Source organism: Hemiscyllium ocellatum, chromosome 3, assembly GCF_020745735.1.
Source record: "Hemiscyllium ocellatum isolate sHemOce1 chromosome 3, sHemOce1.pat.X.cur, whole genome shotgun sequence".
NCBI classification, from domain to species: domain Eukaryota; kingdom Metazoa; phylum Chordata; class Chondrichthyes; order Orectolobiformes; family Hemiscylliidae; genus Hemiscyllium; species Hemiscyllium ocellatum.
Window position 1 is genome coordinate 49,308,361 of NC_083403.1, and position 13,311 is coordinate 49,321,671.

A 13,311-nucleotide genomic window follows, 5' to 3' on the forward strand; every position below is an offset into this window, starting at 1 on the left:
AGGCATACATGAGCAAGGGGGTTATGACAGAACTGTACGAACTGCTGGTTCGGCCATAAATAGAATATGCTTTCAGTTTTTGTCATTATAATACGGGAAGGCTGTGATTGCACTAGACACAATGCAGAGGAGATTTACCAGGAGGTTGACTGGGCAGAAGGCTCTGAAACATAAGTGAAGATTGGATAGGCCAGGGTTATTTGGAGCAACAAAGGTTGAATGGGGACCTGCTAGAAGAGTACAAGATTATGAGAGGCATACATACAGTAGATAGGAAAGCATTTATTCTGTAAGTAGAGACATCAATAATCAGATTACACATTAGAAAACTAAGAGGAGAGTTGAGGAGGATTCTTTTCATTCAGAAGGTGGTTTGGAATTTGGAAATCACTACCCAAAAGGGCAGTTGTATGAGATGCTAACGTAACATTTAAGCAATATTTAGATATGTGCTAGTGTTGCCATAGCCCTGGTCCTATGGGCCATAAATTTTAAAATGGGATTAGTGCCGTCAGATCTTTGTTGACCGACCCTGACATGATGGACCAAATGATCTCCCTTCCATGCTGCAAATGTCTATGAATCTGCAGATACCATGGAGTTGTCTTATGTCTGAGCCTGAGTAGTAGCCTGGCCTCTGATAGCCCAGTAACAACATTCCAGTGACCTGGGACATTTCTTCCTGAACCAGCTGCTGAGACATGCCAGTGATGAGCTTACTAGCATATGCTCTTGATCATAATCTGGAGAGAGAACATACTGAATTGCAAGTAACTGAGCTGGTAGAAGGTTCAGGAGACAGCCTTGCTGGTGCATCTTCTGAGGGATGTAGTTTCTCCCCTAGAAGTGGAGGAGTTGTTCATGGCTTGCCCTCTTTTGGGTGGGGCTTGTGTGGACACTGTACCAATATCTGCACAAGAGAGTACAGGTCACCTATGGATACGCTCACAGTCGCGACAAAGGAAGCCCTGTGCAGAAAAGCACAACGAAGCTTACTTTATTGCTCTCCATGAGTGGTCATGGTCTTCTCCTTCTATTTCAAGGATCTTCTCTTCGTAGAGGGTGAACACACAAATGTTGGCCACTCTCTCTACCTTAATGTACGCATTTTCCACTGCACTGTGATAAAAATAAGGACTGATTGAGACAAAAGTGTTTGGAAGGGGAATCAGTATTGGTGCAGTTGGGGGAAAAGATGGTGAGGTGTACCCACTAAGTCAGTAGGAATCACAGAAGACAGGAAGTGTTAATATTTTGGGAGAATGAAGTAGCTGAGATATTGTATGCAATAGTGAGAGTGGTAGACCATTAGCCTTGGTGGGAGGTAAAGGCAGTGGCAGAATTAGAGTAGTATAAGGTAGCAGAGAGAAGATTGTGGGGAACAAAGGTTCACTGACCTTCTTTTGATATTGCTGGGCTTTCTTTGCACCTGGAAACCAGCATTGACCCAGGTGGCCATCTCCACGCAGGCTGGTCATATCAGTTGAAGTCCAGGTCCAATGTCAGCAAAGCACGTACCAGCTTCCCTTGCTGGGCCATTTTCTTGGTAACAATGGTAGAACAGCCAAGTGTAAAGGTCAGTAAAGTGCCTGAAGTGCTGTTGAACTGGGGTTTAAATGTGTCTCAAGTGCCATAAACAGCAGGAGGCTCTGACAGAAGTAGGTACTTCTGCTGTTCTCCCGCATGATGGAACAATAAGGGCTTAGTGGAGCCCAGATGCAAACTTAATGGGGTGAGCAGCAGAAGAATACTTGAAAAAAGGCACATAAGCTTTGGGGCAAACTATGAAACTCTGCGAAAATAATAGAGCCAAAAAATGGAGAATTTCAGCTTATTGTGTCTGTAAACATATCAGGTTTTTGTTAACTTTGGCAGTTCATGCTAAACCTGCAGTTAAAGGATTATGTTATGTAAAAGCAGGTGATATAATCAGTAAACCAAATTTTATAAAGAAAGATCAGTGATTGTCAGAAATTATCTTGGCATTGGGTAGGTAACAGAAGAGAAAACACTGGATATATGGTTATTTTTTCATAGTATGTGAGCTTTACTAGCAGGGCTAGCCATTTTGTCACCCATACCAAATTGCCCTTTCAATTGAGTGGCTTACTAGTAAGCAAATTCAGAGGGTACTTGAGAGTCAATCATCTTGTTGTGGATCCTTAATGACCTGAAGTTCAGACCAGATAAGAATGGCAGACAAGGTGTGGCCCATCAGCAACAGCACAAATATACTCTAATTCAAATCAGCAAAATCATGGCCTAGCATATTCCTCACTCTCCCCATCATCATCGAGCAAGAGGATTAATGTAGGTTCAATGAAGTGTGCAGGAGAACATGCCAGAAGCAGCACCGTGAGGTGTCAACCTGGTGAAGTTACTCATGTGTTAAATAGCAGAAGCCACAAGTGATAGACAGAGCTAAGTGATTTTACAAACAATAAATTCGTTCTGCCATACTCCATTGTGAATGATGGTACACAATCAAACTAAAGGAGGAGGCTCATCCCTGCCACTCCCTAGCCAAGCTGTTCCAGTTCAGTTACAACACTGACATCTACTTGACAATATGTAAGATTGCTCAGGTATGTCGTGTACATAAAAACAGGACAAATCTAACCCAGTTAGTCACTACTCGATCAGTCTACTCTCAATCATTAGTAAAGTGACGGAAAGTGTCATCAAAAGTGCAAGTGTCTGCATTAACTTGCTCAGTGACATCCAGTTTGGGTTCTGTTAGTAGGATCAGGAATTTTTATTTTTGGTTTAGGAGAAACACATAGCATGGAAAGTGTTTTTGGTTTACAGTCTTGCAGAAGTCTTGTTGAAGCTGGATATGTAAAGCAATTTCTCTTCAAGAAGAAATATACTTTAGACCAGTTATAAAATAGGTTACCTCAGTGTAAGGAGTTCAATTTGAAAATTCCAGACCAGATGTCTTTGGTTAAAACCCTGAAGGGGTTATTCGAAGCTAAAGTCTAAACTCAGTTGTATGAAGACTCATTGAAGAAGCTATCAGATTCGTCAGACCAGAAATTAAACTTGCTGATATGATAGAGATGGGAATTCTCTCCAATGTAAGATAAAAGACTGCTGTTGAAATTAATTGAATTTACATGTGTTTCAAAATCATCAAATTCACATTAAGTGTAAATAATTTGGTTTCTCTTTTATCTTCTTATTTTGTTGCAATTTATTACACTGTTAAAATCAAAGCTGCAGTTTTGGGTGCTTATGTTTCAGTGAAAGACTCTCTCTCCTCTCTAATGAGATTTCTATTTTTATCTTTCACATTCACTGCTATTTCCACCTACTGTTTGATAAAGTATTTGCCCAACCTTGCTTTTCCAGCCACATCCCCTGCCTCAGTTGACTGTCTCTGTCTCTGCTTTACCCCACATAGATACCAATCGAAGTTGCATCCTTCATGTTTCAAATTTACAGACATCCTCAAGACAAACAGCTGTCCCTGACATGTCCTGAGATCCACACTTACTACTGTGTATACCCTCGACCTCTCTCTCCATCATAACCATCTCATACTATCCCAAAGCATTCCTGGTGCCCAGGCCCATTTCATTTGTCATCTCATTTGACATTTTTAAATGGGCTTTTTCTCTTCCTTTCAGGCATTAATAAATAGCTCCAATAAAAGCAAGAAGAGTCATATTGGATTTGAAACATTAACTCTGTTTCTCTCTCCACAGATGCTTCTAGATCTGCTGAGTTTCTTCACCATTTTCTGTTTTCTATTTGAGAGAATAAAGTTACCACTTTAAGTCAAACAATTTGTTTTCTCATTCCCAACAGTTTCACAGAAATGGTGACACTATGATGTCTAGTTTCTGACTTCATACATAGTTTTTAGCAGTGATTCAGATATTCTACCCATACCAGCTATTTGCAAATTAACCAAAAATATGTAATTTCATTATGAACACTGATTTGTTTGAAACCAGATGTCACACCGTAAATGTACCATATTGAATGCTATTACTTCAAAGTCAGGTGTTAGAATCATTCATAATTGATGCTAAATCTACTAAACAACTAGGACGTCCAAAGGTGGGAAGTGACTGGCTAACTCTTTCAGTGGGTAACTCTACACTCATTATTTAGTTTGTAATTCTTTACATAAAATGGAATTAAATTACTTGATAAAGATCTATTACAGTTATCACACAGTTATCAAGTTTAAGGCAACAAAAAGATTGCTTTGAAATTAAACAGTCCTTTGCTCAATCAATGTACAGCATTCTAATTTCTCTTAAAAACACTGTTTTCATTACATAACACCTATAGGCATATTTTCTTGGCATCTAAATTTTAAGCAGTAGAAAACATGATTGAAATTCACATCAGCTACCACTTTTGTGTTTTTCTAGTACTGCCATCTTTAAAAGCAACCCTATTTGTAAAAGAATGTTGTGCATTTTTTCTATCTCAAATGAGACAAATAAACAATTCATGATAAAATATATAATAGACATTATATGATCAACCTCGGAGAAAATCGGGTAGAAAAACTGAAACCATAACCAAATTAGAAACAATACTCACCAGCCTGTGAAGTCAGTGACTGCTGCGATAACAGCTGAGCACCCACAGTAGTTGGAAGCCTTAGCTTAGAGTGTGGCGACAACAGTGATGGTGCAGGAAGAAGGAGATTTGACCGGGTCTGTAATAGGAAAGGCAAATCAGAAACCAAAGCACAATTTCCTGGGTTATTCACTGACGTAAGTCTTGGTGCACATGCTGCCAATCAGTAAATAACATCCCAACAGTTCAGGTATTGACCATAGATTTATTTCTGCTTTTTAAGGTGTTATATATACTGGGAATCACTTTGAAATCAACAACCTTATGGATGCAGAATAAATAATGACTTGATTCACCAAAAACAACTTTTAATATGTCCTATTAATGGATAATTATACTGGGATAAAGGAAAGGTAGTTTAGGAACAAAAATTGCATACAACCATACAAAAAAAAAATCATAAAAAAGCTTAAGTGTGACTATACACTGAAACATCTTAGTAACAAAAATCGAAAAGGTCAAACTCCTAGACATAATTAGAAAAAATACTTTCCTAAAATAATAATGCCTAAAGACAATCTACTAAATATATAATTATTTGCATATTAGCATGGATTCAGTCTGTAGAGTTACAGTATCCATGGAGAATTTTTGCATATGCTAAAAGAATAAAGGACACTGTGGTTGCTTCTTCTGTTCTAAAATCATTTAACTCCAGTGGATAAAAGATATATCAAAACAGTTAGGGATTATATAGACTTTTTCTGTTTTGTTCCTGTCTTTTCAGTTGAAAATTAAATGTAACAATGCAGATTCCTTAGCAAAAAAAAGCCTTACAGTACATGAAAAACTATAAGTTTGTAAATTCATTCAAATTGTGTCAAAACAATCATTCCCGTCTTACTTTGGTGGTAGCCATATTGTTAATTTGGAATTTTTACAATTGTACACAAGTTGGTGTAGACACAATAGGTGCAAGTGCTGTTTCCATGAAATACCTGGCATGGTACCTTAGTCTATTAACTAAGTATTGGAACACCATGGTTTTCACAAGTGAATAAACATCAAACTGTACAGCATGATATTTTAGTCTGTGCTACGACTGTGCATAAATATATTTTGGATCATTGGAAACTAGCCTGCATTCAAAATTATAGCCAGAAGTTTCTTCACTGCATTGGCAACAAAAAAAAATCACTATCAGAAACTGTGAGGATCATCATCCATCATTATACTTTTTCTGGGTATTTCAACGCAAATCATCAACTTTCAACCAATGAAGAAAACTATTTTTGGATCTGAAACTGGGCTAAATGAGATACAGTCTTGAATTTTGCTCATATGGCAAAAGAAACGAAATCAAAACAAAATCATATTTACCAGTACCATCATTTGTCAACATTCAGTTACTGGATTATTAGATTTACCTCTGATATGATCTTTTTAGAGCTCTTGTTGAACAATATCATACTTTCAATGGATTTACAAAAACTACCCAATTGGTGAAAAGTCAATATCAAAGATCATTTTTATCACACCGGATGAGCACTTTCTGTTCCTTCATTCACAATCCAGATTGGGTATTTTTCATTATTTGGACCTCTTGCAACATTCAAGATTGCATGCTACTTCCTAGTTCTTAGTTGATGGTAAAAATTTATAGACTTAACAACATATTATCACTCTGACCACAGTGCCTGGCACTGGGACAACAAACAGTTCCCCTTCCGAGCTGCTATGGATCAATTTGTATAAGAGGAAAAATACCATCAGCAAAAAAAAATTAAACCAAAAGACAATGTCTCATTTTCTGCCTGATGTTTCTAAAAAATGACAAATTGATTTATACTAATTTAAAAAGCATCTTATTTAGTCTGTTTTAGGGTAAATAAGATTAAATAGGTAAATGCATTGCTTAATAATTGGAGAAGGTTCTGATCCATGTGGCACTGGAACTAGTACTGTGCAAAGAGAGTGCAGTTCTGTTTGAAAAGGTTTCACTTGAATCATTGCTGGGAACAGTGCCCTAACAAATTAAGTAACTAAGGCTTTAAGATATTTAATGAGGGTGGGTTTAATTGAAGGAAAGGTTAAAAAAAATCAAAATGAAACAAGAGAATACAGATGCAGGGTAGCTAAGAGGCAAACAATAATCAAAGTATGACGGGAAGGGGTAGAAAATATACACAGAAGAGGACAGCAGAAATTAATACCAAAGTAAATAGTAATGGTTAATAAGTCAAAACTTAAGGCGCTTTATCTGAATGCATGCAATATTTGCAATAAGATAGATGAATTGTTGACACAAAACAAACAAAAATGATTTGACAGATATTATAGAAACAAGGCTGTGGGGTGACCAAGGCTGGGAACTTAATATTCAAGAATCCAGAAAAATAAGAAAAAGGCGGTTGAGGAGCTTAATTAACAATTAAGACATCAGTGCAGTGGTGAGTAGTGATACAGATGCAGTAAATCATGATGTGGAATCAGTGTGCGTGGAAATAAGAAATAGCAAGAGAAAGAAATCACAGGTAGGAGTTTTCTATAAACTCCTGAAAAGTTACCTCACTTTAGGAAAGATGTAAATCAGGAAATAATGGACATGTGTAAGATGGAAGCTACAATTGCCACATGTGATTTGAAAAAAAAACAAAGAACTACGGATACTGGAAATCAGAAACAAAAGAGTTAATGTTTCAGGTCCAGTGACCTTCTTCAGAACAGATGATTTGAATCTAAATATTGACTGGACAAATCAAATGGGCATGGGCAATATTGGAAAAAAATTGTCAAGTGCAACAGGGATTTTTTTAGATCAGTATGTTGCAGAATTAATCTGAAAACAGGTTACTTTAGATCTAGCAATATTTAATGAGATGGAATTAATAAGATATCTCAGAGCTAAGGACCCTCTTGGAGGTAGCGATCACAACATGGTGGAGTTTCAAGTTCAGTTTGGGAGAAAACAACCTGGGTCTCAGACTGGTGTCAAATTAAATAGTGGTGTGAAGAAAAAATTGTCTAAATCAGGTTGGGAAAATAGATTATGAGAAATCTGTGGATGAGCAGTAGTAGACATTTAAGCAAATATTTTATAATGCTCAGTAAAAAATTATTCTAGTCGAAAAGGATGAACAAAGACAACCCTGGAGAGTGTCTAAGTAAATGACATACAAAGTGGTGAAAACTACGAGAAGGCTGGAGGATTGGAAAATTTGTTTTTAAGGAGCCAGGAGCCAAATGATTAAAACTTTAATTAGGAGGGAGTAAATTGATTATGAAAGCAAATTGGCAAGAAATGTTTCTTTGGGTATATAAAAAGAAAGAGAATAACTAATGTAAGTGTGGGACTCTTGGACAATACAACTGGGGAATTCATAACAGGGAACAGAGAAATTGCAGATAATTAAAACCAATACTTTGTATCAGATTTCATGGTGGAGGACACTAAACATCCTAAAGATATCAAACGATCAAGGTGTTAATGGGAGGAAGACTTTGTAGCAGTCTCCATCACAAAGTACAAAGTATTTGACAAACTAATTGGACTAAAGGGAGACAAATCGCCAGGGCCCACTGGCCTGCATCCCAGTGTTTGAAGGAAGTGGCTGCAGAGCCAGTGCAGGTATTGAGTGAAATCTTCCAAATTTCAAAAGATTCTGATCGGGTGCCAGCTGATTTGAAAATCACTAATGTGAAGCCACTGTTCAAGAAGGCAAAGCCAACAGTCCATTATTAAGGAAGAAATAGCATGACATTTACAAAAGCTTAATACAATCAACCTGAATCAAGATGGTTTTGTGAAAGAGAAATCATATTTGATAAATTTGCTATTTTTCATTGAGAATATAACAGAGTTCATAAATGGGAATTAGTGTTTGGATTTCCAGAAGGCATTCAACAAGATGTCACTTAAAAAGCTATTGCATATGATAGCAGCTCAAGATATTGGAGTTAATGCCTTAGCATGGTCTGAAGAATGGCTGACATACAACAGAGAGAGAGAGAAAGAGAAATAGAGGCCTGGAAAGAGTGCTTTTCAGCTTGAAAGTAACTAGTGAAGTGCCACAATGATCATTACTCAGGCCTCAATTATTTGCAATCTATTAAAATGGCTTAGAGGAGGAGCATGTATGCAATATATCTAAATAAGCACATAATGTAGGTCATAGATAGAATACAGGAGGAATATATTGGGGGTCATGTTGTGATGAGGAAATAAGGAATCTGCAAGATTAAAAAAAAATTGAGACTGGCCAAAAACTTGACTGATGTGTTTTAATGTTGCACAATGCATGGCATCATGGGCTACTTTTAAGGTACTGAAGCTATGCATGTCCAAATGCAGCAAGACATGGACAATATCCAAGGCTGGGATAATAATTCCCAAATTACGTTGGCACCACACAATTGGCAGCATTGAACATTTCTAGTATGGGAGAATCCAACCATTTCCACCTGATAGTGAATGACATTAACATTGCTGAATTCCCTCATTACCAACATTCCAGGGTTACCACTGACCAGAAACTGAACTGGACCAGCCATATAAATAACTACTGTGTGGCTGCAAGGGCAGGTCAGAGGCTAGGAATCAATAGACAATAGACAATAGGTGCAGGAGTAGGCCATTCAGCCCTTCCAGCCTGCATCGCCATTCAATGTGATCATGGCTGATCATTCCTAATCAGTATCCGCTTCCTGCCTTATCTCCATAACCCTTGATTCCACTATCTTTGAGAGCTCTATCCAACTCTTTCTTAAATGAATCCAGAAACTGGGCCTCCACTGCCCTCTGGGGCAGAGCATTCCACACAGCCACCAATCTCTGGGTGAAGAAGTTTCTCCTCAGCTCTGTCCTAAATGGTCTACCCCGTATTTTTAAGCTGTGTCCTCTGGTTCGGCACTCACCCATCAGCAGAAACATGTTTCCTGTTGCCAGAGTGTCCAATCCTTTCATAATCTTATATGTCTCAATCAGATCCCCTCTCAGTCTTCTAAACTCAAGGATATACAAGCCCAGTCACTTCAGTCTTTCAGTGTAAGGTAATCCCTCCATTCCAGGAATTGACCTCGTGAACCTACGCTGCACTCCCTCAATAGCCAGAATGTCTTTCCTCAAATTTGGAGACCAGAACTGCACACAGTACTCCAGGTGTGGTCTCACCAGGGCCCTGTACAGCTGCAGAAGAACCTCTTTGCTTCTATACTCAATTCCTCTTGTTATGAAGGCCAGCATGCTATTAGCCTTCTTCACTACCTGCTGTACCTGCATGCTTGCCTTCATTGACTGGTGTACAAGAACACCCAGATCTCTCTGTACTGCCCTTTTACTGAAATTAATTCCATTGAGGTAGTAATCTGCCTTCCTGTTCTTGCCACCAAAGTGGATAACCATACATTTGTCCACATTAAACTGCATCTGCCATGCATCTGACCACTCACCTAACTTGTCCAGATCACCTTGTAATCTCCTAACATCCTCATCACATTTCACCCTGCCACCCAGCTTTGTATCATCAGCAAATTTGCTAATGTTATTGCTGACACCATCTTCTATATCATTAACATACATTGTAAAAAGCTGCGGTCCCAGCACGGATCCCTGTGGTACCCTATTGGTCACAGCCTGCCATTCCGAAATGGAGCCGTTTATCACTACCCTTTGTTTCCTATCAGCCATCCAATTTTCAATCCAATTTAGTACTTTGCCCCCAATACCATGCGCCCTAAGTTTACTCACTAACCTCCTATGTGGGACTTTATCAAAAGCTTTCTGAAAGTCCAGGCACACTACATCTACTGGATCTCCCTCGTCCATCTTCAGAGTTACATCCTCAAAAAATTCAAGAAGATTAGTCAAGCACGATTTCCCCTTCATAAATCCCTGCTGACTCTGTCCTATCCTGTTACTACTATCCAGATGTGCTGTAATTTCATCCTTTATATTAGACTCCAGCATCTTTCCCACCACTGAGGTCAGACTAACTGGTCTATAATTTCCTGCTTTCTCTCTCCCACCTTTCTTAAAAAGTGGTATAACATTAGCCACCCTCCAATCCTCAGGAACCGATTCTGAATCTATCGAACTCTGGAAAATAATCACCAACGCATCCACGATTTCCCGAGCCACCTCCTTCAGTACCCTGGGATGTAGACCATCAGGCCCCGGAGACTTGTCAACCTTCAGACCTAACAGTCTCTCCAACACCAATTCCTGGCAAATATAAATTCCCTTGAGTTCAGGTCCTTCAACCACTGTTACCTCAGGGAGATTGTTTGTGTCTTCACCAGTGAACACAGATCTGAAGTACCCATTTAATTCTTCTGCCATTCCTTTGTTCCCCGTAATATATTCCCCTGTTTCTGTCTTCGAGGGCCCAATTTTAGTCCTAATTCTGCAGTGAGTAACTCACCAGTTGACTCTCCAAGGCATGATCACCATCTACAAGGCAGAAGTCATGTGTGATGGAATTTTCCTCAAAAGTCTCGATAAGTGCAGCTCCAAGAACATGCAGGAAGCTTGATACCATACAGGGCAAAGCAGTCCACTTAACTGGCTTCACATCCATATTTATTCCCTTTACCACCGATACTCAGTATCTGCAATATATACCATCCACAAGATGCACTGCAGAAAGTCACCATGCCTTCTTCAACATTCCCTTCCAACCTCAAGATCACTGCCATCTAGAAAGTTAGTGCAGCAGATATATGGGTACACCACCACATGCAAGTTCCCCTCCAAATCACTCACCATTTTGACTTTGAAATATATTTGAAATACATTCCTTCAGCATCATTGGGTCTAAATCATGTAACTCTCTTCTGAACGGCACTCGGAATCTACCTACACCAAATAGATACCACCAGTTGAAGGCTGTAGCTCACCACCACCACGTCAACAGCATATAGGGCTGGGAAATAAATGCTGGCTTAAATGAGTAAAAATACTCAGTGTGTTCTTCTACTTGAAACATAAAACATTACCACACAAGTGCAGCATGTTAAGAAGGTAAATGGAATTTTGGTTTTCATTGCTGGCAGGTTCAAGTTTAAAAATAGGGATGTTTTTACAACTTTACAGGGTACATATGAGGCTGCACTTAGGGCACTTTTGATATTATACAGAAGTATACGTTGGCATTTGAGTTAGTTCAAAAGAGATATTATGCTGATTCCTGGGATAAGGGGGTTAACTTATGAAGAACAGATAAACAGGTTAGGCCTTTATTCTTTGGAATTGAGAAGAATGAGAGATGATCTCATTGATACATACAAGATTCTGAGGAGACCTGACAGGTTGAGATGATGAGTTCACTAAAAGGGTAATCTGAAACTACAGGACATATTTACAGAACAAAGGAATACTAATTTAAAGCTGAGATACAAGGAAATTTCTTCACCTAGAAAGTAATAAATGTCTGGAATTCTCGACCGCAGAGAGCTATGGAGGTTAGATCAATCGAAAGTATTTAAAATAAGAGACAGACATATTTATGTAATATCTGGATGTCAAAGAATGTACAGAATTGAAAAAAAAAGTATAAAAGGGAAGCTTATTGATGGCTTGAAAAGAGTAAGAACCCAAGAGGAGTACTGAAAGTGCAAAGGGCTATTTAAAGAAATTAGGAGAGCATAAAGATGTCATGAGAAAATACATAAAAGTCCAAGAACATTTTGTATCACTAGAAAGAAGATAACCAGAGAAGTTGGAGCCCATTATGGTCCAAAGTGGCAAAGTATGTGTGGAGTCAGAAGACGGAAGTGAGATTTTATAATTTTTTTCTGTTAGGTTGTTGATCATTTCATGATTAGAAGATAGAAGCAATTATTAGATAGATGTAACTATAAAAGTAATGAAGCATGAGCTATTAGTTCATATGTTGTGCATTTTATGGATTTGTGTCATTTTATGGATGGTGTAATATAATATTGCAACATCACAATTGCATTAAAAATAGTTCTATCATACAAAAATGAGAAGAAGGCACTTGACAATTTTAATTTTGTTTCTTGTAATAATATTTCAAATTTTGAAAAAATAAATATATAAAGATCCAAACAGAATGACGTTTTACTTCATTTTACAATTGGTGCTAAATTAAATATCCTCTACTAAACATGCAGGTTTATGTTATGTAAGTTTTTCTTGGCACAGATTAAAGAAAATGAAGCAATCATGGTTTTCAAAATATATCAAGAGAAAAAAAATTGCATAACTGATCTTGTAGATAATTCTGTGGCTGTTTAGTAAAGGTACCTAGTATGTAGACATTTTTAAAGCTTGTTCATATCACTGTCATAAAATAAGCCACAATTTTACAAAACTACTTTCAATACAGGTCCTGGTTTGTGTAATGTGATAGATGTAAATTGCCTGTATTAGGCAAAAGGAACAAACGTTCAAAAAGAACAGATGCCAGCTTCTCCACAGAACACTTTGCATTTCTTATTTATATAATGCAAATGATGTAAATGACATGGATTTCTAGAAATGTGAAATTTCCATACTGGAACAATTAAGTTTGAAGTTTGGCACACAAAAATAAGATTACTACCTTTTTAAAAAAGATGATGCCTGTGGCTCATCAGATCAACTCCAAACCTTTGACCTTCAACACCAGATACTGATTTGCATAAATTTGCAAGTCAAATTTTCTGTCATTCTTTACCTGTTATCAGACCACAGTCTCCTACTATTAGTCTTTTTACAATTTACATTCATTGCTTCTGGGCACTACTCTGTTTTCATTCAAATCATCCTTT

The 13,311-nt window shown here is 37.8% G+C and overlaps 1 protein-coding gene across 1 annotated transcript in view; it reads right to left on the reverse strand.

The window, feature by feature from the left end:
• The window catches only part of ahi1 (Abelson helper integration site 1), a 258,275-nt gene that overhangs the window by 100,180 nt on the left and 144,784 nt on the right, over nt 1-13,311 (reverse strand). Inside the window, exon 21 of the mRNA XM_060857049.1 lies at nt 4,561-4,678. Within this exon, the coding sequence (XP_060713032.1) occupies nt 4,561-4,678 (118 nt within the window). The remainder of the gene's footprint in view (nt 1-4,560; nt 4,679-13,311) is intronic.